This window comes from Apodemus sylvaticus, chromosome 6 (assembly GCF_947179515.1).
Source record: "Apodemus sylvaticus chromosome 6, mApoSyl1.1, whole genome shotgun sequence".
Classification (NCBI taxonomy): Eukaryota; Metazoa; Chordata; class Mammalia; order Rodentia; family Muridae; genus Apodemus; species Apodemus sylvaticus.
This window is the reverse complement of record NC_067477.1, coordinates 38,382,398-38,407,590: the sequence shown is the minus strand read 5'-3', so window position 1 is coordinate 38,407,590 and position 25,193 is coordinate 38,382,398. Positions and strand designations below refer to the sequence as shown.

The 25,193-nt window shown below is 45.2% G+C and overlaps 2 protein-coding genes across 2 annotated transcripts in view; one reads left to right on the top strand and one right to left on the bottom strand.

The window, feature by feature from the left end:
* Positions 1-4,526: 4,526 nt before the first annotated feature.
* Heatr4 (HEAT repeat containing 4) overlaps positions 4,527-25,193 on the bottom strand; it is a 32,702-nt gene continuing 12,035 nt past the window's right edge. The window contains exons 7-16 of the mRNA XM_052185464.1: positions 24,048-24,208; positions 23,413-23,517; positions 20,424-20,542; positions 19,728-19,908; positions 18,750-18,819; positions 17,640-17,829; positions 16,950-17,028; positions 16,482-16,647; positions 14,801-14,853; positions 4,527-4,806 (exon numbers count right to left, since the gene is read on the bottom strand). Of these exons, the coding sequence (XP_052041424.1) occupies positions 4,552-4,806; positions 14,801-14,853; positions 16,482-16,647; positions 16,950-17,028; positions 17,640-17,829; positions 18,750-18,819; positions 19,728-19,908; positions 20,424-20,542; positions 23,413-23,517; positions 24,048-24,208 (1,379 nt within the window). The 3' untranslated portion in view covers positions 4,527-4,551. The remainder of the gene's footprint in view (positions 4,807-14,800; positions 14,854-16,481; positions 16,648-16,949; positions 17,029-17,639; positions 17,830-18,749; positions 18,820-19,727; positions 19,909-20,423; positions 20,543-23,412; positions 23,518-24,047; positions 24,209-25,193) is intronic.
* On the top strand, positions 12,870-16,960 carry Riox1 (ribosomal oxygenase 1). Its single transcript, XM_052185465.1, has one exon. It carries the CDS (start codon positions 12,916-12,918, stop codon positions 14,686-14,688), a length of 1,773 nt encoding a protein of 590 aa, XP_052041425.1. The 5' UTR covers positions 12,870-12,915; the 3' UTR covers positions 14,689-16,960.

Genomic DNA, 25,193 nt, shown 5'->3' with positions numbered 1-25,193 from the left:
ACAGACAGTGCTACATGGATAAATCCTGTATCAAACCCCCTCACCCCCCCCCCCACACACACACACAAAGAAGTAATAAAGGTAAAGGGAGTGAGATAGCTCAGTCGGTAAAGGTGCTTGCTGCCTAGCCTGATGAACTAAATTTGATCCCTGGAACTTGTGGTTGGGAGGAGAGTCAACTTTTGACTCCCAAAAGTTGTTTTCTGACTACCACACCTGTGTCATGACATTTATTCAAATGTGTGTGTGTGTTGTTGTTGTTGTTGTTTTGTGGCTGTTGCTGTTTGAATGCTGGGCCAAACTGGAGCTTCTTTTTTAAGTCAGGATAGGGATAAGTCACTCACCTAGTCAACCAGTGAATTAATGAAATGGAAGGAGGAAGACAGCGGATGAAAAGAAGACAGTGGAGACCTTCTGTAAGAAAGGAAAATCAGCCGGGCAGTGGTGGCGCACGCCTGTAATCCCAGCACTCTGGGAGGCAGAGGCAGGCAGATTTCTGAGTTCGAGGCCAGCCTGGCCTACAGAGTGAGTTTCAGGACAGCCAGGGCTACACAGAAAAACCCTGTCTTTGAAAAGAAAGAAAGAAAGAAAGAAAGAAAGAAAGAAAGAAAGAAAGAAAGAAAGAAAGAAAGAAAGAAAGAAAGAAAGAAGGGAGGGAGGGAGGGAGGGAGGGAGGGAGGGAGGGAGGAAGGAAGGACAATCAGCCAGCGAGACCATTATGAATGGTCATGGCATTCCGTTCTATTTTATTCTTATGACGTTCTGTTAGCTTGAAGAGATAAGCAAAACCACTGGGTTAGACAAAGGGACACTAGCACCTCTCAAGCAAACAACTCTGGAAGCCAGAATGGAGAAAGAGGCTGCTTGTGGCTTCTGCCAGGTGCATTCTTCCCCTAGCCTTTTCCACCATCTTTCCCCTTACCTGGAAGGTCCTGTCTCCTCCCTTTATTTATGCAGTATTGGATTTGATAAAAGCTCCCAGGCTCTGGGCTAGAGAGATGGCTCAGCAGTTAAGAGCACTGACTGCTCTTCTGAAGCTCCTGAGTTCAAATCCCAGCAACCACATGGTGGCTCACAACCATCCTTAATGAGATCTGATGCCCTCTTCTGGGGTGTCTGAAGACAGCTACAGTGTACTTGCATATAATAAATAAATAATCTTTAGAAAAAAAAAAAAAGCTCCCAGGCTCTCACGCTCTCTGCCCTCCCCACCCCATTCCTCCTCCCCAGAGCTCCTTGAGCACATCTGCTACATGCTACACAAGTTCCACTGGATTGAGCATATTGTCCTGAAAGACTCTTGTATGTGTGCACTATAAAACTCCTTGTAAACTCCTCGAGAACAAGAGCCATTTCTTCTGTTCCTGCTTCATTTCCCATAGTGCTGATGGCCTGAGACACCCTCTGTGTGGCCTTGCTGCCTCACTGACTGGAGAGTTCAGTTCCGATCTCAAACTCTTGCCAGCAGCGCACAGGCTACACAGTAAAGTCCTTTCACAATTAAATGACAGATTCGAAGACAGAGAGGGGCTGAGAAAGTACGCATACAGAATCCTTCATTGTCTCAAGTCTTTTCTGGGAGCCTGGATTCCTCAGGTTAGATATAGAAGTAACATTGATAGACTGTATGTGATGGTTAATCTTGGGTTAGCATTTCATTTAAGATAAACTGCACAAAATAGTAAATGAAGAAGACATGGAACTGGGACTGTTGGTCGGCTTTTGCTTAGCACGCTCAGGGTCTGGAGTTTGATCTCAGTGCTAGAAAAGTAACAATAAACAATACATCTTTGGGTTACATTGAAGGATCAAAGAAAGGAAATATTTTCTTATAGGAAACTAGTGTTTGCCAAGTCCTCTCCCCTTCATAGTTCATAGCCAAGAGTTCCCAAGAGGTTTGTTTTGTTTTCTTTTGTTTTTTGTTTTGTTTTGGGTTTTTGGGGTGTTTTTGTTTTTGTTGTTTGTTGTTTTGTTTGTTTGTTTTTTCGAGACAGGGTTTCTCTGTGTAGCCCTGGCTGTCCTGGAACTCACTCTGTAGACCAGGCTGGCCTCGACATCAGAAATCTGCCTGCCTCTGCCTCCCAAGTGCTGGGATTACAGGAGTGTGCCACCACCGCTCGGCTGAAAATACCATTCATATTTTAATGGTAACAATGCTACCAGAAGGGAAGATGTGTGTAGGGGGAGCAGGTGTGTCACAACACACACCCTTCCTTCCTTCCTTCCTCCCTTCCTCCCCACCTTTCTTTCTGAGCCAGGGCCTCAAAGTGCAGCCCTAGCTGGCCTTGAACTCACAGAGCCCCCCCACCATGCCCAGCCATATTGCCATTATTTCCCATTGTAAATGTTTCAGTGCTTTTTAGGGTATACATAGCAACCAGTGTTTAGGAAAGAGAGTTATATTCACACCTCTTTTGTATTCTGAGTCTATCCTTTTTCACAGTTATTTTGGGTATCAAGTGTACTTAAAGAACACTATTCTCTGATTGATATGAATACAGAGTTTAGCTGATTTTCCATGCTTAAATCTTTTTTTGGATTTATTTATTATGTATAGCGTGTTCTGCCTGTATGTTGCATGCACTGTAGAAGAGGTCACCAGATCTCATTATAGATGCTTATGAGCTACCATGTCATGTGGTTGCTTGGAATTGAACTTAGTACATCTGGGAGAGCAGCTAGTGCTCTTAACCTCTGAGCCATTTCTCCAACTCCAATTCCTAAATCTTCAAAGCATTACGAAGGCTGAAAATGTGAGAATTGCTAACAAGCCTTGGAAAGTTTCAGAGTTGTGTTCTAGGGATCTAAACTTGTTCTCAGACAGCAGTGCGAGTGGGTTGGGTTGGCCTTTTATTTTATTTTTTGTAATGGTCCTATGATATTATCTTTGTATTGTCCTGTGGATTGCAGATAAGGAATTTCCCATAGAACAAAACAGGACATGAAGGACATATACATACACACACATACATACATACACAATACATACAAACACATACATACATACACACATACATACAAACACATACATACATATGTATATATAAACACACATACATACATACATATGTATATACAAACACACATACACACACGTCACCAGGGATTTTTCTTTCCTAAATAAGCAAGATTCTAATTTGTGTCTCAGAGATCAATTTGTATGTCTTGTGAAAAATTGTGTCTCATTCTTGTAGTAAGATTTATAGGTCTGACATGTATTTAGGATATAAATACATCCTTTTAGGGATCTGGAGAAATACATGAAGTCACTTAGTGTTCTTTAGTCCTGTGTAAACAGTGTACAAGAAGAAATCAAGTAGAAAACCAGGCCTGGAGGCACAGATCTGTAATCCCAGCTGTGAGGGAAGCCAAGACAAAAACGTGCCTGGATTACAGAGCAAGGCCAGCAGTGCCAGCCCAGACAACCAAGAAAACACTGTCTCAAAACTTCAAAAAAGTTAAAAAGGATCAGGTGTGGGGGTGCATGCCTTTCCTAGCACTTGAGAGATAGAGGCAGGCAGATCTCTATGAGACTGTGGCCAGCCAAGTCTACAGAAAGAGAATTCAAGATCAGCCAGGGCTACATAGTAAGATCCTGTCTGAGAGAGAGAGAGAGAGAGAGACAGAGACAGAGACAGAGACAGAGACAGAGACAGAGACACACACAGAGAGAGACAGAGACAGAGAGACAGACACACAGAGAGACAGAGAGAAACACACACACAGAAAGACAGAGACAGAGAGAGACGCACACATGCACAGAGACAGAGAGAGACACACACAGAGACAGACAGACAGACAGACACACACACACATACAGAGAGAGAGAGAGAGAGAGAGAGAGAGAGAGAGAGAGGCAGCAAGGCCTAGGCTTGTTTAGTAGTATAGAACTAGACCCTAATGTGTGAGGCTCTTTATTGAATATCTAGTAACCTCCTTTCCCTCTACAAGAAAGGGAAACTAATCAGGCATGGTGGCACACCTCTGTAATGCCATATCTGGAGGCTGAGGCAGGAGGATTGCAAGTTTGTATTCAGCCTGGACTATATATTAAATTCCAGACCAGCTTGGGCTACATAGTAGGATCTGGTTTCAAAAAAATAGTAAGTGGACATGGTGTCACACACCTTTAATCCCAGCACTTGGGAGGCAGAGGCAGGTGGATCTCTGAGTTTGAGGCCAGCCTGGTCTACAGAGCAAGTCCTGGGACAGTCAGGTCTATATAAAGAAGTCCTGATTTAAAAAAAATAATAATAGCTGGAGAGATGGCTCAGCAATTAAGAGCACTGACTGCTCTTCCAGAGGTTCTGAGTTCAAATCCCAGCAACTACATGGTGGCTACAACCATCTGTAATGGGATCTGATTGCCTCCTATGGTATGTCTCAAGGCAGCTACAGTGTACTCACATACATTAAATAAATAAGACAAATCTTAAAAAACAATTTAAAAGATAGTAAAGTTAATAGATAGTTTATCCTTGTAAACACAGTGAGAACATTATCCAGTATCAATGGAAGAGACAGGATGTGCCCTATCTGCTGCTGCCGGCGTCAAGGAGCAGAAGAACCGTTCAGCCTAGACAGGAGCTGCGTTCCCCGCAAGGAGACAAGACTCGATGCTGGCAGACAATCTTCTTTGAAGAATTTGCTCGGCTTGAAAACTGGGTCATTCCCGAAGGGCCCTCTTTCGATCCGTTTTTCCCGGGCAGTACGTAGATCCCTGAAAAACGGTGAGCGGTTTTTCTGTATGGGGATTCCTACGACAGGACTCTGGAGCCAGGGATTTGGCACCCTGGGCATCACACTCTGCAGAGAAAAATGAACACAAGGTCTCATGTGAGCAAGCAGACTACGCAGAAGACTCTTTAGCCAGGTTATCAGAGCAGCTAGAAGCTATTAAACTCGATGCCAAGATAAAAACCTGTGTCCTGTGTCCGGCGACTCTGGCCAGCCTAATGTGGAGAAGAGGCCTGAAGTGCTCACTTAACAAAGTTTGGCCATTTGTGTGGTGATTTGATGGGCTAGCTTTATTATTTATTGTTCTTTGAGTCCCCAAGACCCTCATGGTAGAAAAACAGAGCTGACTCCTGCACGTTGCTCTGATTTCTACAAGCTCATCCTGGGTGCTATTTCTTTCTTTTCTTTCTTTTCTTTCTTTTTTTTTTTTTTTTTTTTTTTTTTGGTTTTTTGGTTTTTTGGATTTGGCTTTTTCGAGACAGGGTTTCTCTGTGTAGCCCTGGCTGTCCTGGAACTCACTCTGTAGACCAGGCTGGCCTCGAACTCAGAAATCTGCCTGCTTCTGCCTCCCAGAGTGCTGGGATTACAGGCGTGCGCCAGCACCGCCTGGCGGGTGCTCTTATACGTGACATAACCTAGTCATCTGAGAAGAGGGAGCCTCTGGAGAAAATGCCTCCATAAAATTGGGCTGTCAGATGGGCAGTGCTGGCGCATGCCTTTAGTCCCAGCACTCAAGAGGCAGAGGCAGGCAGATCTCTGAGTTGGCCGCCAGCCTGACCTACAGAGAAAGTTCCAGGATAGCCAGGGCACCGTTCATTTTCTACAAGTGGTTCACAACCATCTGTGATGAGATCTGACACTGGTTTGAGAAACCCAGTCTCAAAAAAAAATTGGGTTGTCTTTGAAACCATAAACAATGAACATTCATGTAAGATATTTATGCGTGCAAAGATTTTTTTTTTTTGAGACAGGATCTCATGGTTTTGCCCAGGTGGATCTGTGGGCTCATGTGATCCTCCAACCTCAGTTTCCCAAGTAGTTGGAACTACAAGGTGCACGTCATAGAAATGAACTTTTACATTTTTATCCTTTGTTTGTTTAAAATATATTTCATTATTTGTGTGTGAAAGACTATGGGTGCATATGTGGACATGTGTGAAAGTGTCTGTGCAGGCCAGAAGAGGGTGTCAGATATCCTGGAGCTGAAGTTACAGGCTGTTGTGAACCACCTACATGGATGCTGGGAACCAAACTCTGGTCCCCTGAAAGAGCAGTACTCATTATAACCGCTGAGCCATCTCTCTAGCTCTGGGTGAATGCTTTAAAAGGCTAAGTTACTATAAGTAGAAGTAATTGAAGAAACAGTAACAGTGACTATTGATAAGTGTGTTTTGTCCTCCAAAGCTTATACTTGGATTTACCAATAATAATCATTGTTAGATGACTGGAGAGATGGCTCAGTGCTTACAAGCACTGACTGCTCTTCCAAAGGTCCTAAGTTCAAATCTCAGCAACTGCATGGTGGTTCACAACCGTCTGTAATGAGATCTGACGTCCTCTTTCTGGTGTGTCTGAAGACTGATACAGTGTCCTTAGATATAATAAATATAAATAAATCTTTAAAAAAAAAATCAGTTAGGCTGGGCGTGGTGGCGCACGCCAGAGGCAGGTGGATTTCTGAGTTCGAGGCCAGCCTGGTCTACAGAGTGAGTTCCAGGACAGCCAGGGCTACACAGAGAAACTCTTTCTCGAAAAAAAAAATTAATTAAAAAATAAGTTAGATTACCATGTTATCATGTTTCTACCATTCATCCATATTATATATAGACATATGTAGGAACACATAAATATAGACATACATACTGGCACATGCAACCCCTAGACAAATCCTGATGTAATTCTCTTTTTATTTTATTTTTTATTGAAAAGGTAAGTAAAAACATTTTATGGTAAAATTAAAGATTTACATGGAAAATATTCCAGATAAAATAGAAGAGATACATAGAAAAACACGTTAAAATTGACAATTTTCATGGAAAATTAAAGAGTAAGGTGGTAGACATGTAAAACATTACTGAATTAATTGAAATATGAAATAGAAACATTTTATAATAGAACTGAAGATTTACATGGAAAATATTTCTGATAAAATTGAAGAAATATATATAAAAACATGTTAAAATTAAAGATTATCATGGAAATTATACAGATAAAATGATAGGCATAAAGATAATTCTAAGTTGATTGAAGGTGGAATTATAAACATTTTCAGGTAAACTTGAAGATTTACATGGAAAATATTTCTGGTACAATTCAAAAAATATATAGACAAACACATTAAAATGGACTATTTCATGGAAAATTTTACATATAAAATGGTAGATATAAAAACTTTCTAAATTAATTGAAGGTGGAATTAGAAACATTTGTGATAACATGTGATTTAACATTTGTGATAAAAATGATAAGATTTACATTGAAAACATTTCTGATAAAATAAAGGAAATACATAGAAAGACATATTAAAATAGATTATCATGAAAAATAATACAGATAAAATGGCAGACATAAAAACATTACTAAATTAATTAAGAGGGGAATTACAAATATTTTCTGATAAAATTGAAGATTTTCATGAGCAATATTTCTGTTAGTCTATGTCTTTTTTGTTGGGAAGTTGAGTCCATTTGTTGTTAAGAGATATTAAGGAATAGTGATTGTTGTTTCCTGTTATTTTTGATGTTATTTTTAAGTTTGTGTGGGTATCTTCTTTTGGGTTTGTTGGAAGATGATTACTTTCTTGCTTTTTCTAGGGTGTAGTTTCCCTCCTTGTGTTGGCATTTTCCATCTATTACCTTTTGTAGGGCTGGATTTGTGGACAGATATTGTGTAAATTTGGTTTTATCATGGAATATCTTGGTTTCTCCATCTACGATGATTGAGAGTTTTGCTGGGTATAGTAGCCTGGGTTGGCATCTGTGTTCTCTTAGGGTCTGTATGAGGTTTGCCCAGGATCTTCTAGCTTTCATCATCTCTGGTGATGAGTCTGGTGTAAGTCTGATAGGTCTGCCTTTATAGGTTACTTGCCTCTTTCCCCTTACTGCTTTTAATATTCTTTCTTTGTTTAGTGAATTTGGTGTTTTGATTATTATGTGCCGGGAGGACTTTCTGTTCTGGTCCAGTCTGTTTGGAGTTCTGAAGGCTTCTTGTATGTTCTCTTTCTCTGGGTTAGGGAAGTTTTCTAGTACAGTTTTGCTGAAGATATTTACCGGGCCTTTAAGATGTAAATCCTCGCTCTTGTCTATACCTAGAATCCTTAGGTTTGGTCTTCTCATTGTGTCCTGGAGTTCCTGGATGTTTTGGGTTACCAGCTTTATGCATTTTGCATTTTCTTTGACTGTTGAGTCAATGTTTTCTATGGTATCTTCAGCAACCTAGGTTCTTTCTTCTATCTCTTGTATTTTGTTGTTGATGCTTGCATCTATGACTCCTGATTTCTTTCCAAGGTTTTCTGTTTCCAGAGATGTCTCACTTTGTGATTTCTTTATTGCTTCTACTTCTAGATCCTGGGTGGTTTTGTTTAGTTCCTTCACTTGATTGTTTGTGTTTTCCTGTAATTCTTTTAAGAGATTTTTGTTTCTTCTTTAAGGACTTCTGCCTGTTGACTGATGATCTCCTGTATTTCTTTAAGGGATTTTTGTGTTTCCTCTTTACGGGCTTTTACCTGTTGACCAATGTTCTCCTGTATTTCTTTGAGGGAGTTATTTAAGTCTTTCTTGAAGCCTTCTATCAGCATCATGAGATACGATTTTAAATCCAAATCTTCCTTTTCCGGTGTGTTAGGGTATCCAGGACTTGCTGTGGTGGGAGAACTGGGTTCTAATGTTGCCATGTGGCCTTGGCTTCTGTTGGTAGGGTTCCTGTGCTTGCCTTTCGCCATATGGTTATCTCTGGTGCTAGTTGGTATTGTTGTCTCTGGCTGGAATTTGTTCCTCCTGTGGGCCTGTAAACCTGTGTCTTTACTCCTCTGAGCTCAGAAGTGAAAGCGCTGCTGGGAGATCTCTCTCTCTCCTGATGGGCTGTGCACAGAAGGCTGTGGAGTCTCCTGGCTCCCTGGTGCCCTGATGTAATTCCTATTTTGCCTGATTACCCTCTCCCAAATTTCATTCATAAAAATACTGCAGAGCTGAGTATGGTGGTTCTTGCCTATAATCTCAGCACTGAGAAAGCAGAGGCAACAGGATTTCCATGACATAGAGGCCAACCTGGTTACACAGTGAATTTCAAGCCGTTTTGGGCTACTGAGTAAGAACCTATCTCATGGCAGCAACTGCCCCCACCCCAATATATTTAAGAGCATTATTTCAAATCACTCAATGATACACACATATGGAAATAGTTATTAATAGCTGCTCCTGTAGTGAGAACTAAACAGGGCTATGGGAGAAGCGATGGAATTGGAGATAAGTCAGATTCCAAAAGGCAACTCCCAGTTTCAGGGGAAATAAGAAGACAGAGATAGCAGCAAGACTCTTTATTTAAGGAAATCACAACGTGCTCAAAAAAAGAAAAGGATGAGGTCACAGGAAAAACTGGGAGGCGAAGATATTTGTACAGCACGTGGAAATGGCAAAAGTCTTCTAGCAGCTAAACACAGGCTGCTCGGCTTTGCAGGCAGAGAAGCCCAACGCATCCCCAAGTCCTCGGCAGGCTGCCACCTGTCCTTTGTCACCTGGAAATCCCTCCCCCCCCTTTTTTTGAAAAGATAATTTAATTCAAATTATCAAATATGTCAAATATGCCCTGCCCTTTGTCTGCATCAACCCAGGAGATCTAATACCAGGATGCTCGCAGTGCACCCAGCCTTATGTCAACAAAGAAGGAGGCTCTCAGGGCTGAGGAGTGGCTCGCTGCAGGCGTGGTGACTTGAGTTTGGATGCTACCGCCCATGTGCAAAGCCAGGCCTGTACTCCCAGCACTGGGGAGGCAAAGACAGGAGGATTCTTAGGCTTACTAGCGAGCCAGTGTACCCAAGCCCTGAGTGCCAGGTTCAGTGAGAGATCTTGTCTCCAAAGAGGACACCTGCCATTCACCTCTGGCATCCACATGCATCTGTGAGCGTAGACACACACACACACACACACACACACACATAAATAAGGAAGAGGGGGCTCAGTCACTAAAAGCACTAATTTCTCTTTCAGAGGAAGGATCCAGGTTGATTCCCAGGAACCTAGCTATAACTTGGCAGATCAAAACTAGCTATAACTCCAGTTCCAAGAAGGATCTGACACCCTCTTCTACATGTATGTGGTCCATAGACTCCCATACACATACAATGAATCTCAAAAAAACTTAAAAAAAAAACAAACAACAGTGGTTATTAAAAGGGAAAGGCCTCTTCTGCCAGGCTCCTGAGGCTTCCTTGTAAGGCACAGAATTTGCGAGGACACTAGCTGCTTTAAGACCCCACTCCTCTCTGCTAGGCAGACCCTTTATAATCTCTCACGATGGCTTTATCTGATATGGTCCTCATTTAGATTTTTTTTTACAGTAATTCTCCTTGCTGTGACAAAAAAAAAAAATACTGAAAAGATATTTTCAACTTAAGGGAGGAATGATTTGTGTGCACTACATCATGGTAGGATAGAAATGCCTACAGGAAGCCGGGCGGTGGTGGCTCATGCCTGTAATCCCAGCACTCTGGGAGGCAGAGGCAGGCGGATTTCTGAGTTCGAGGCCAGCCTGGTCTACAGAGTGAGTTCCAGGACAGCCAGGGCTACACAGAGAAACCCTGTCTTGACGAAACCAAACCAAATAAATAATAATAATAATAATAATAATAATAATAAAAACCCAACCCAGAAATGGCTGCAGGAGCAGTAGGCAGCCTGTCTCACTTCCCCCTCACTCGGAGCAGAGCACTTGCTCCCCCGCCCCCCCAGCTCCAGGACGCCAGCCTGTGGTCCATGGACGATGTGTCAGCTCACTTTCCTAGCAGGTCTTCCTACTTTAACCTAATGTAAACCATCTCTCACAGAGGTGCCCCAGGCTTGCCTCGTGATTCTAGATCCTGTCTGTAGGCATAATGTTATTGTGTACGGTGTAAAGACTACTCAAATGCAGATTTCTGTGCCCCCATATCTGTTTGCAATCCTTTTTCTGAGAATCTCCTGTCTCAACGTGGTGTAAAAATTGCTCCACAATTATTCCCTGATTGGTCAGCAAAGAACTGATCAGCCAATGAATGAACATGAACATGGGCTGGGCTTCCTCCCAGCTAGGGGAGGGTCCGAGAGAGGAAGTAGGGAGAGATACCATGAGAAAGAGGAAAACACACAACAACAGAACAAAACAAAAGCCAGGATAGCAGGAGTGCAGAGACCCAGATCACTACTAAAACACTCCAGGTATCACAGAGATTTTGGCTGGGAGGTGACAGACTAGCATAGAGGACTGAATTAGAGTAATACTGCTCAGTTGTTGTGCCCTTAAAGCTTTTTGAGTAAATATACTAATCCACTCTCAATTATTTGGGAGTTAGCTGTGTTAGGAGAACTGCAGCACGCTATTTAAAATAACACTAAGACCTGTCAAGTTGACAATCAGTGTTAACCATCACAGGTTCCAATCAACTTATTTAAGCTATCTAACTCCCTGAGTGTTGTGATCATAAAAAGATAAAGAGGTGTAGGGGAAGAATAGGGGAAGGGGGTGCTCAGGGGGCACACGCAAGGCATCCCTTCCCCCTGAGGGACCCCCCCCCACACACACACACATACACACATACAATGATATAGTATAGAATAGAGTTTAGTTAGGGCATGGGGAGGGAAGTTAAGAGAGTAGTAGAGGCAGAGAAAGGCAGAGAGAAGGAGAGAATAGAGAAGTAGAGGCCGGCCATGACCACGTGGAGAGAGGAGGGAAGGAAAGAGCCCAAGAGAGCAAAAGAGAACGTGAGCAAGAGGATGAGAGAGAGAGAGAGAGAGAGAGAGAGAGAGAGAGAGAGAGAGGAGGGGCAAGCATCTTCCTTTAGGGCCAGGCCTACCTGGCTGGTGCCAAGTAACTGTGGGGTTGGAGCCCAGACAGAGTACCAACACTGAGAAAAGATTGCCATCGAGAACTCTGTAACATATGTAACACACACACACACAAGAGGGGAGGGGAGAGAGAGAATGCTTGCAGAAGCAGTGTCTGCAGCAGGGGGCTAGAGATGACGGATGGTTCAGTGGTTAAAGAGTGTTTACAATTCCATCCGAGGATCAGAGATAGGATTCCACAAACTACTTGAACTCCAGCTCTAAGGAATCTGATATTCCTTTCTGGCCTCTTTAGGACACACACACACACACACACAAACTTTTTATAAAGCTAGAAGTTTGAAGAAGAGGGGAAAGAAGATAAACAGCCTATTGGACATGCTTGCAATGTCAGATTGAGAGGCAAGCCCTGGAATTTGAGGACTATGTAGCAATACACTGACAGACAAAGCGGAGAAGTCCATAAATTCCTTTTCAGAGGAAGAATATTGATTACAAGGGTCTCACTCTGTAACCTCAGCCTTCCCCGTATATGAACCACCATACCCAGTAAGGTTTTGTAATTGAGGAAAGAAAGGGAAATGAAACCGAAAGAGGCTTAACAATTACGTTTTCTGCAGTGAACAGAGCCGGTAAGAGCTGTGCTTCATACAGAATATCAAACTTCGCCTTCATTCATCCTACCAGTAAACTGCCTAAGAACAAAAATACCTGCCACAAAAATAAGAAAGCGGACTAAAATAGAGGAAGCCGGGCTTGGCGCTGCACACCTTTAACCCCACCCAGCACTCCCAAGGCAGAGACAGGCCAGCCTGGCTCACCTAGCAAGTTCTAGGACTATGTAGCTAGGGCGTCTGTCGGGATCCTGTCCCCCCAAAACAAAAAAGAAAAATGAAATTGTTTTCTTCTGAAATGCCCTGTGCCTTGTTTTCTTACATGGAACCTTTATCTGGTAGGGAATTTAGCCTTTCCAATGTATATTACCGCGGTCTTAAAAGGTGACAAACCGGGCTAGCAGTAGGACCCAGGAGGACCGTAGGCTTGGCGGACCTAGGGAAGGCGGGAGCGCGGTGGGACTCGCCCCCTTCCCAGAGAGCACCGCGGCTGCGGAAGCGTGGGCCTCGTCTGCCGCCCCGCCATGGATGAGCTTCCGAATGGCAACGGCGCGGCGCTGCTGCAGCGCGGACGCCGGAGGCGCCGGCGACAGCCGCAGCCCCGCGGAGTGTCGGTCTTGGCTCCGCCCTTGCGGTCCCGGAAGGTCCGAAGGCACCGGAAAAGTGCAGCGTCCCGCGTGGCCGCGCTGAGAGCTCGCGCGCTCCTGAGCGAGGACTCGGACTCGAAGGTGCCATCAGTCGGGGGCAAGCGGGAGGGGCCTGCGGGGTTGCCGGAGACCTCGCGGTCAGCGGAGCCGCGGCCGGTACCGGTGCGCCCGAGGCCGGCTTCGGCGACCCTGCCGCGCCGCGTGGAGGGGCGGGCCGCGCTCTCCCGGAGCCTGGGGACCCACGCGGATGGCCCGGAGCGGCCCTGGGATTCGCCGCTGCAGCAGGTGTTGGCCGAGCTGAACGGCATCCCCAGCAGCCGGAGGCGCGCCGCCCGCCTCTTCGAGTGGCTCCTGGCGCCCCTGCCTCCGGACCGCTTCTACCGGCGGCTGTGGGAGCGGGAGGCGGTGCTTGTGCGGCGGCAGGACCACAGCTACTACGAAGGTCTCTTCTCCACCGCCGACTTGGACTCGATGCTGCGCGACGAGGACGTGCACTTCGGGCAGCATTTGGATGCCGCGCGCTATGTCAATGGGCTGCGGGAGACCTTGAACCCCCCGGGCCGCGCCCTGCCCGCCGTTGCGTGGTCCTTGTACCGAGCCGGCTGCTCCTTGCGCCTTCTTTGCCCGCAAGCCTTCTCGCCTACCGTGTGGCACTTTTTAGCTGTGCTGCAGGAACAGTTTGGAAGCATGGCAGGCTCCAACGTTTACCTCACGCCCCCCAACTCGCAGGGCTTTGCTCCTCACTACGACGACATCGAGGCGTTCGTGTTGCAGCTGGAAGGTCGGAAGCTCTGGCGCATCTACCGACCGCGGGACCCAAGTGAGGAGTTGGCCCTGACATCTAGTCCCAACTTCAGCCAGGAGGACCTTGGTGAGCCGGTGCTACAGACGGTGCTGGAACCCGGAGACTTGCTATATTTTCCTCGGGGCTTCATTCATCAAGCCGAGTGTCAGGATGGAGTCCACTCTCTGCACCTCACTTTGTCCACCTACCAGCGCAATTCGTGGGGTGACTTCCTGGAGGCCGTCTTGCCTCTGGCCATGCAGGCAGCCATCGAGGAAAATGTGGAGTTCCGTAGGGGTCTGCCTCGAGATTTCATGGATTACATGGGGGCTCAGCATTCAGACTCGAAGGATCCCAGAAGAACAGCTTTCATGGAAAAGGTGCGGGCCTTGGTTGCTCGCCTGGGCCACTTTGCTCCTGTGGATGCTGTGGCTGACCAGAGAGCAAAAGACTTCATTCACGATTCCCTGCCGCCGGTGCTGACCGATAGGGAAAAGGCTCTAAGTGTTCACGGGCTCCCAGTTCGCTGGGAGGCTGGAGAACCTGTCAATGTGGGGGCCCAGCTGACAACAGAAACCCAGGTCCATATGCTTCAGGATGGCATAGCTCGGCTGGTGGGTGAGGGAGACCGCTTGCTCCTGTATTACACAGTGGAAAACTCCCGCGTCTATCATCTGGAAGAGCCCAAGTGCTTAGAAATCCACCCCCAGCAGGCTGATGCCATGGAACTCTTGCTTCGCTCCTACCCAGAGTTTGTGAGAGTGGGGGATTTGCCCTGTGACAGTGTGGAAGACCAGCTTTCCTTAGCGACCACCTTATACGACAAGGGCCTGCTGCTCACGAAGACGCCTCTAGTTCTGAGTTAGTGTCAGGAGGGTGGATGTGGGTAGCACTTCTCGGCTACCACTGCCACTTTTTTTTTCTTTTTTAAAGAAGTCATGTTCTTACCTTGCTAAGCATCGGTAAGGTTACGTTTACCTTTAGGATTTTTTCAGTGTCGAAAACTTCAGGCCTGAGAAGAGCGGCTTCATCTAGGTACAAAAGTAAACACAGAAATTGAAGTGGGGTATGTGTGTGTAAGAGGAGTTATTTGCAGAAGTAGCTCTGATCCCTGCCTTTTCAGGGCACCAACCTTATTCCCTGCAGGTCCAGTGTATCAGGTAGCACTGGCTGTGCCCTTCTGCTTGAGACATTAGGGGTGTTTATATGGAAATTCCTTCCCTTGAGTTCTCTCATCAGTTTCTGGGGTAAGCTGGGGTCAGTATGCTGTGCGTTGTTTGTGTGAACATTAGATTTATTAAAAAAAAGTGCCAAAGACCATCATTCTTTTTTTCTTTTTTTTTTTTTAAGAATTATTTATTTATTTTATGTATGTGAATACACTATAGCTATCTTCAGACACACCAGAAGAGGGTACCAGAACCCACCCAGATCATGTGGGTGCTGGGAATTGAACTCAGGATCTCTGGAAGACAGTGTTCTTAACCACTGAGCCATCTCTCTAGCCCCCGTCTTTCTTTTCTAAGCCTAGATTTTTGGGGGGATTGATTTGAAGTGTGGGACAAGTCGAGGATAAAATATGGCTGAGAGGAAAGACAGCGTGGCTTAGGATGTCAAAGGGCTGTATTACCAACGCCCTGGGTTCATCCCAGCATCACACTCATTAAAGAGGAGAAGCACGTCTGGCTGAGGCCATAGACTAGCTGTGGAGATAACTTACTCCTTTTAGTTATAAGACTTGAACTCCGAACTGAACAGTCGTAGCAGGAAATCTTTCACCAGCAGAATCAGCCTTGAAATACATATGTATTTGCTCAGTGGTTTAAATCAGTAGTGACTTACTGGCATTGCTCCCAAAAGGACAGCATCATGTCACCTAGCTGTGCTTTCATAGGCTTTAGTCACCCAACTTTTTGCAAGCTGGCCAAGGGGAATATTGGGTGTTCAAGTTATTGTCTGCTCTCATTCCCAACTACCCCCCTCCTAACCCCCTCCCCCCACAGCTGGATAAAACTTTCCCTGATGTGGCAAGTGCATGTTCTCATGATTGGTGGAAGAGAGCCTGGTGCACCAGAAACATCACTCGGAACCTTGAGGTTGTGTGGTGGCTGGTAGGCCCCTGGCCAGGTGATCTGAGGCTGCTGCTTACAGATGTTGTGAGTATGCACTGGTACAGTTTGACTCCTTGCCATTTAGAGTATGCTCTGGGCCTATTAAGATCCTATCATAACTGATAGGTTCAGTTTTTAAAGCTGAGTATTTTTAGGAAGTATTTTTTCCCTTAAGTTAGAACATAAAATGATTGCTCACTTTAGATGACCACTATAAACGATTAAATGTGTGCCCTTTTGGGGGAGTGGTTCAGCAAACATGCACAGTAGTTACTTGTTTTTATAAAGACTTGTGCTTTTCTATATGTCCTAAAGTCAGTTCAGCTAGAGCTACCCTGTATGATCCACACAGTTGCAGGCAGGTGAAAAGTGTCTGGTGGGTGTGGCAGGGAGTGGTGCATGGAAACCAAGAAGGAAACTAAGTAGCTGCTGTTACTTAAATCTTACTTAAATCATACAGGGCTCCCTACAAAGTCCTTAGATGGCTTGGTCCTTGGGATTGTTTTCTGAGAAGAGTAGAGGAATGGGCCCACCCCTCAGAAACTTACTCTCAGAAATTTTGAAGTTCTGAAGGAAAGTGTAGAATTCCAGCGGCTTTTGGCGCTCTTTGGGTTTCGAGTAAACCCATCTGGCTGTTTCTTTCAAGTGTTTTACGGCCTGTTCCATCTTCAGGATTTTCTCCGTCAGTAAGTCCTTTTGGTTTAGTGTTTGGATCTAAGGGAAACAGTTTTAAAAAGCAATTGACCAACTAACCATATTAGGAAAAAACACTGAAGTAATTGATCATGCTTATTAATCTCAGCACTTAGGAGGCTGAGATAAGATCTCAACTTTGAGGTAATTTGTTATTGTTGTTGTTGTTGTTGTTTTAGATTTGGTTTTTTTGAGACAGGCTTTCTCTGTATAGCCCTGGCTGTCCTGGAACTCACTCTGTAGACCAGACTAGCCTCGAACTCAGAAATTCGCCTGTCCCTGCCTCCCAAGTGTTAGGATTAAAGGCCCACTGCCCGGCTTACCTTTTTCTTGATTTCTTGAATCATTTCCTGATTTCCGTCTTTTTCTAAGTTGAGTGCTGTCATTGTCTGGTGAATTTCCCTGAAAGATAATGAAATATTGTGACCCTATCCTAAGAAGAAAGCATGGTGGTAAACAATGTAGGATTTGGAATTAGACAAGAATCCTAAACTCCACACATCAACAGTTTAACTGAGTCTTCTCTGTAGAAACGACATGATAATTTACAGAGCAGTTGTGCAATTTCAGAAATGATATGTGAAGGCATTGACAATTGTTTATTAAACACCTTTATGAAAGTTACCACATGCCATTAATTGTCACCACAGTGTTAATGTGGACTTACCTGCATTGGAAGATTGAGACAAAAAAGGACTGAGGGGAGGCCCAGCACTTAAGAGTGTGGGTATGGGCCTCCTCCAGGTTCACATAGCTATTGCACTGAAACTCTAGTATTATTGACTCTGTCTATTGTCACAGTAAGTACTGGAGACATGTTGAATATATGAATAACTTAAAACTCCCGAGAAGAAGAGTACACAGGAATTATGGGACTGACAATCTAACACAGCAGGGTTTTCTGTCCCCCTTCCCCCAAGCAGCTGAGTAGATAAATGGGAGCCTGGAAAGGTGGAGCCGAGTGGGCAGTGCTGGAGGGCGTGGCAAAACCGAGAGGTCTGGTCGGTGCTTACTTCAGGACGGCCTCGTGTTTTTCCAGGAGCAGCACATCCAGGAACGTGTCCCTGACCTGAGCCCCTTGGAGCTTGAGGGCCAGGATGCTCCGGCATGCTTCCAGCCGCACGCCTGGTGATTCTTCATAGTGGACAGCCCAGAGCAGATTGTTCGTCAGCTGGGGACTCACTTGTCCAATCTGTCCCAAAGCTGTATAGGTGGGAGGAAGTCAAGCATGTTTCACCTTTACTGAAGACTAGGCGGACCACACCCTAGCATTCAGAGGGAATTTACATGTTGCAGACAGTATCTTGGGGATGGCAATTAACCATTAGATAGTAGTAAAATTAAAAGTATTTTTGAGCAGTGAAATTTAGGAAGGGACTTTAGAGAGCTAGCAAAGCTTTGCCTAGCATGTGTGAGGTCTGATGCCTAGCTTTGGGGCAGGGCCTTGCTGTCTGGCCCTAGCTGGCCTCACGTGTGCATCCTCCTGCCTCTGCTTCCTGAGAGTGGGATTCCAGGTGTGACCATGCCTGGTTCTGCTTGGGGTTTCTTCCAGAAGACTGCTTAGAAGATAGTGTTTCATCCTGTCCTTGCCAGGTCGGATGTAAACATACACTAGTTTGCCTGTTCGGGAATTAGGGGGCAGAGATAACCTGGAAGAGCAGTGTAGTTAAGGTAGGGGAGGAGGGTATAACTGTGTCTCAGGTTTAACTAGGTCTGGTTCTGCTAGGGGTCTGCCAAAGACCATGTCAGAAAGTGGGAGAGTGAGGTTTAAGTTCTGCAGAAGTCTTGAACCTGGTTTGACTCTTAGCAAGTTCTGTAGTTGAAATCTCTGGGAAAGCAGGATGAATCCAGCAGCGGATTCCTACTGGAAATGTATTAATTCTATTCATGGGAACTATGTTGTCTGTTCTTTGCTTAACAAGTTTAAATAGACCCAGACTTAGGATCCTTAACTAAAATTTTAAAAGAAACTTGTTTCTTTCTCAGCCCGGAAACTTCTGGGAAACTAAGATCATTCCTTCCTCTAGGCTCCAGCTGGTTTAGCAGAGTTTCTGGGCACGGTCTGTGTTGGCATGGAGAAGGTATTTCAGGTCAGGAGCTTGGAGCTACGATTTCTCAAATACCTCGAATGGCAAAGGCCTTGATCTTCCAGTAAGGATCTGTGTGCATCAGATTCAGGAGGCGTTCAAGCACCTGCAGTAGACAGAGGGCAAGGCGAGTGGGAGAACCAGAGTGAGTGGACCAGAAACAGGGCTGCTCATTTCTCTGGCTGCTTTAGCTGGAAAAGCCACCACCCATGGATTCTAGTAACACATGAGCTACAGCCTCAAGGATCACCTGTATAATAACTAGCTGAAGTATATATTTTTCGTGTTTTTTTCCTCAGCACACTGATCTATATAGCCATACATATACTAACAACATGCTCTACCACTAAACTATACCACTAGTCCCAGACTCCCCCTCGCCACCCCTTTCCCATTCTTGTTTTTGAGACCATCACTATGTAGCTTATGGTTTAGTCACCTCAGATGCTCTCTAATGTGTACGGGTGTTTTGCCAGTATGTCTGTCTATGCAGCACTGTGCCCCCAGAGGCCAGAAAGTGGCATGGAATCCCTTGAAAATAGATATGGTTGTGAGCTGCCATGTAGGTGCTAGGAATCACACCCAGTCCTCTGGAAAAACACCAGTGCTCTTAGTTACTGAGCCATTTCTTCAGCCCCTTACCTCAGATTCTTGAAACTCCTGCCTCTTGCCTTATCTCCCAAGTGCAAGGATTACCCGGTGCTTTGCTAGACTTCTTTTGAATATCTGTGTCTAGTATCTCCCTGGTAATGAGTAAATTCCATCCTCTGGGATTAACACTAAAACCTCTCAGCAGCCAGGTGTTAGAAGCTGGTTAACTGAGAAGGGAACAGAATGACAACGCAGCATGTGATGGCTTGAAGTTCGAGCTCCTTAAGAGCTCAGTGCTCCTTGCTGATTGCGTGGCTGACTCCATCCCACTTCCCACAGAACAGGGAGTGTGCCAGGTACCACAGAGACAGGGAAGCTCTCTCGGTCCATCAGATCAGATGATAGCACGCTTCCTTGACTTACCATCTGGTCACGGATCTGCAAGGCACCTGCTGCCAAACAAGCTGCCTGCCGGATTCCGGTGAACTCGTCAGAGAAGCAGGTCAGGAAGCTTGGGAGAAGCTTGGCTGTCATGAGTTTGAGCACTCGGATCAGGGAGAGGGCCTTAATCCGCTCCTGGGAATTTCCTTGACACAGCTTGATTCTGTAAAACACAGGTGGCTTCTGTTTCCCTTCAGCTTTTCTGTGCCTTGTTCCTGTGCACGGTGCCCTGTCCCTCAGGATAGAATTCTAGCTTGGTAAGCCATAGCCTTTCCTAGTCACCTGTTCACTGGGTTCAGCCATCAGGTGTCTTTATTTTCTTGAACCCCTATTGCCTATCATATGGTAGACATTCAGGCATATTGAACAACCAAATAAAAAGTGCCACCTTGCGCCACTCTAACCACAGACGTCCCCGCCCAGCCCCTCTTACAAATGCAGTGCTCATTTTGGCAGTTCTCTCTCAGCCCGGAATGTGACTACATTTCCATGAAACTATCCCACACTGATACTTCATTTTTCTACAGTAGTTACCATTTATGCCGCTGTTCTAGGCTAGTACTTGTTGCAGTGGGACCTAGTACGGTGCTGAGCATATAGGGGGTTCAACAGATGCTGACTGGACCCCAGATCACCCAGGCATGTTTCTAAGCTTATAGTGAAGGGCCAGGGTCCTACCTGATCATGTCATGTATCTCTTTGCCAAGGTTCATTCGCCCCAGGGCCTTGGCCGCTGCTTGCCTCACTTCCTTGTTCCAGTCATTCCACATCAGCTGGATTATTTTCTGTTTCATATCCTAGAAATAGGTGTGATAATTGGCTATCAATTTTTTGTTTGGTTTGGTTGTTTTTTTTGTTTTTTTTTTTGTTTTGTTTTTGTTTGGATTCCCCCCCCCCCCCCCCCCCCCCCCGAGACAGGGTTTCTCTGTGTAGCCCTGGCTGTCCTGGAACTCACTCTGTAGATCATGCTGGCCTCTAACTCAGAAATCTGCCTGCCTCTGCCTCCCAAGTGCTGGGATCACAGGTGTGCGCCACCACCGCCTGGCTCAATTTTGTATTTGATAGTAGGTTTTTCCCTATCTCAATCACAATCCAATTGGGCAGGTGGTATCTCTATTTACAGATGACACAGTACGGGCTTTGATTAACTTGCCCAAGGATAATCTGGTGCTTCTAACTGGTCTCAAGTCCAGGTCTGTTTCCCAAACTTGTCTCTTAAACTCATATCTTCTTGTTGGAGCAAAAAGAATGAGTGTAAGAGACTTGAAATTTGAAAGTGTAATATAATGGAGTCACTTCTTCCAGATTGCCTGAGACTCTTCAGGTTTTCGTACCACAAGTCCACGTCCTGTACAACCAGGGCAGTCAGTCACTTCTCTTTTACGGGGAAAGGAAAACAATACAGTTGTGGTTGATGATGGTGTAATTGTGTGTAAACTAGCTTTCCAGCCCCAAACATCTTGCTCTACCTCCATCTGGTACCAGATATTTTCCTTTAGGACTTAGCTCAAAAGCCATCTCTTTAGTAAAGTCTCTTCTGGCCGGTGTGAGCATAGGAAACCCCTGTAGTGTCTTACCAGTGTAGAGGGGATGTGGTCAGAAATTGCTTGCTTACTGAGTGAGTCCTCTCCAAATGTGAATGTATCATAGTCCTGAACTCAGAACAAAATATTAGGCTCTAGGCTAACCCAAAAGTGAGGTGATCTAGAGCCTTTGTAAGCTCTACTGAAGGGAGTCGGTGTGTAGGGATTACATCAACAATTTAAAGACAGAACAGATTTCCTTAGCTTTGCCCAGCTCAAAGCAGAATGGGGTACACTCTTGAAGGAGTAAAATATATTTCTTTGCAAATAATTCCTTTCATCCCAGCTATCAGGACTCACAGAGAAGAAAGCAAGTCCATAGGGATGCCCTCCTGAAGCCATTTTCTATTGCCCAAGTTTATCTTCCAGTGTGCACTGAATGGTGAATTAAATATTCTTATAGATTTATTTAATTGTAGTATATAAAAGTATGTGAGGTGCTCAACATATGTGTACACAAGAAAGGGATGTGTGCATACATGCAGAGAGGCTAAAAGAGGACATTCTCTCTATTTCCTACCACTCTCTGCCTTTTTTCCACTGCAGGGTCTCTTGGTAAAACTAAAGCTCATGGTTTGCAGCATGTGTGGGACGACACCTCGGTTGGATGTGGGTGCTGTGATACAAATCCTGCTCTTTCTATTTGAAGAGTGAATGCTCTTCATCATCAGACCTCTCTCGAGCTCCTCAATGATGCTTTGTTTTGTTGTTGTAGTTGATTTTGCTTTGTTTTTCTAGACAGAGGTTCTGGCTATCCTGGAACTCACTCTGTAGACCAGGCTGGCCATGAATTGGCCACTCAATGATGCTTTGTAAGAAAACTGTTTTCTCAGCTGGGCGGTGGTGGCTATAATCTCAGCACTCTGGGAGGCAGAGGCAGGCAGATTTCTGATTTCTGAGTTCAAGGCCAGCCTGGTCTACAGAGGGAGTTCCAGGACAGCCAGGGCTATACAGAGAAACCCTGTCTCCAAAAAAAAAAAACCCAAAAACCCAAAAAAAAAAAAAAAAAAAAAAAAGATTTGTTAGAATGGAATAGTGAAAAGAGATCCAGGTTTCACTTGCTGGAAATTCCTTCTTTTGTAGCCAAGTTCCATACCTTCAAGTTACTTAACCACTTATGTTTAATACACACTGGCTCCTGAAAGTTTTGAGAGCGCATGATACATTCAGTCTGCTCTCAAGGTGGGAGAGCACAGATAAGAAAGCTGTGAACTGTGGGTGGGACAGGGTGCAGAATGGTCTTCCCACAAGGTGGCTTCTAGAAAGACTTGCATAAGCTATGCTAGGTGAATGCCGGGGAAGGCCAGGACAGGAGGGGATACCCTAGCATACCCATAGTCTCTCCGTGCGAAGAGCAAAGGCCTTGGAAGAATATTGGCTCTTTTCTCATGGGCAATGATGGGAATCACACCAGGTGTCCTCCCTCTCTCCGTGCTTGCGTTAGCTTAAGCTAACTGTGAACGTCACCTCATGCTTCGCTTGCTTTAATAGTAAACATACAAAGTGCCTAGTTTGCACTACCGTTGAGTGCAAATGGTATTCCATGAAGGCCTTTGGTATATCCTTCAATCCTAGGATTGACAGGGTGACATCAGGTCATATGTATTGTTACTCTTGTTGTTCAAATTGCAATGCCATTGTTTTTTAAAGAAAGGTCCATGTCTTTGTATGTATGCGCTGAATGTTTGGAGAGCCAGCACAGGCACTTGTGCAGTTGAATTGTTGGGTCTTTTCAGTCTGCTTCTCAAACTAATCAAGGACCAGTTTTCAGTGTAGGGTGAGGGGGGATACATCATTGACGGATACTTTTATAGTGTTTACTGATACTGAGACAGGGTCAAGTTACTATGACGTTGCTAAGCTCTTTCTCTTGGTTTGTGTGTATACTAGGCAGTGGCTGTGTCACAGTCTGTAGATTGCCACCCCCAACAAGAAACACTGCTTAAGGTCAGAGAAGTACGTAATCCTTAACGACAGTCCAAGTTAGGAATGAGAGGAAGCAGTGAGATCCTAGAGAGAAGCAAAGAGCAGGAAGGCCCAGGCCAGCCTGCCACGCTTTCTGATAGGGAAGACAGGAGACTTACTATGCAGACTTGACCACTGATCTGAGAGAAAGCACGGCAGGCTACGATGCGGTCCTTCCACTGCCGGCTGTTGAGCTCCACGGCCAGCATCGTGTGGATCAGGGTCTGAGGGAAAGGAATGGGCAGTCTCACTCACTCTTCAAGATGATAGAGTCGTGAAGAAGTTATACCCTGACGTGGCATGCAGCAGAGTAAATGACCAAGGCCATGAGATATGAGATGCCATTCCATTTAGGGGACAGAGTGAATTAATAAGAGATAGGACACTCCTCTCCCCAAGCAGTCTGACTCGGATTGTAAACCAGAAAAGAAAATAAAGGGTCTAATAACAGAAAACGAGGCCTTCCGTTCCTGCTTTCAGTCCCCAGGATGGTCTGTGTGTGTATGCAGAGTAATAAACGCAGTTGTGCGGCCCCCCATGATAAACCTGAGACAGGCAGATCGGCACGGCAGGACTCAACCTTTTCCCTGTTAGAAACTTCTGAGCTAGCTTCTCACGCCTCCACGTCCAGTCTCACAGACTCGGTGTACCTGGCCTGTGCTCAACCTCCTCCTCAGCCGCCTGCATTCTCTCCTGTGCACTAATCCCTCGCTCCCCAACGCCTCGTTTCCCTCTCTCTGAAGCCCACACTTACCGTCTTCACTCCGAGATGGTTCAGGAGTACACAAGCCTGCTCCTCTGTGGCCTGATTATTCCTGTAGAAAAGCTGGTGGAGGATCCTCTTAATGACAGGGTAGGTGGCAATGCCTTCCAGAGCCAAGCACTGCGCTGCAGCCCAGCTGTCTACATTGTTACCTGCCCAGTGGATTGAAAATGGTGGTGTGGGTTCACAATGGTGTTTTCTCCCACAGAGCACTACCTGTGAGTTGGTACCAACCACTGTTGTGTGCCTGATGTCTCACCTTCCATTGTCCCTGAGTCTGGAAATCCTCCCCCATAGTTCAACCACATGGACTATTTTAAGGTTTAAAAAAAGAAAAAAACAGAAAAAAAAAATTTTTTGAGACAGGATTTCATTTGGTCCAGGCTAGCCTTAAACCCACTGTGTAACAGAGATGACCTTGAACCTTTTGGGGAGATGAGGGCTGTGGGTAGCAGTACTGGGCTAGAGCCCCAGAATGTCCTTGACTTCTTGTTTTGTTTTTTAATTTAATTTTAATTTTTTTTTAAAGATTTATTTATTATATGTAAGTACACTGTAGCTGTCTTCAGACATTCCAGAAGAGGGCATCAGATCTCCCCATGGATGGCCGCGAGTCACCATGTGGTTGCTGGGATTTGAACTCAGGACCTTCAGAAGAGCAGTCAGTGCTCTTAACCACTGAGCCATCTCTCCAGTCCTTTAATTTATTTTTTTATCTTTAAGACATGGCTTGGGCTGGAGAGATAGCTCAGTCGTTAAAGGCTAGGCTCACAACCCTAAAATATAAGAGTTTGGTTCCCAGGACCCACAGCTATCTCTAGCCAATTAAAAAAAAAAAAAAAAAAAAAAAAAAAAAAAAAAAAAAAAAAAAAAAAAAAAAAAAGGCCTTGGCTTATCTGTGTAGTCCTGACCGTCCAGGAACTATGTAGACCAGGTTGGCCTTGAACTCACAGATATCCACCTGCCTCTGCCTCCTGAGTACTGGGATTAAAGGACTGTGTAACCTCCTGGCTCTGACCGTGACTTCTGATACCCCTGCTTCTACCTTTCAAGTGCAGGCTAAAAAAATAAAAACTCCATCTTCTTGGAGGCAGGAGTGGGAGTTTTCTGGGAGGGGGGATACCAAGAAAGGGTGTA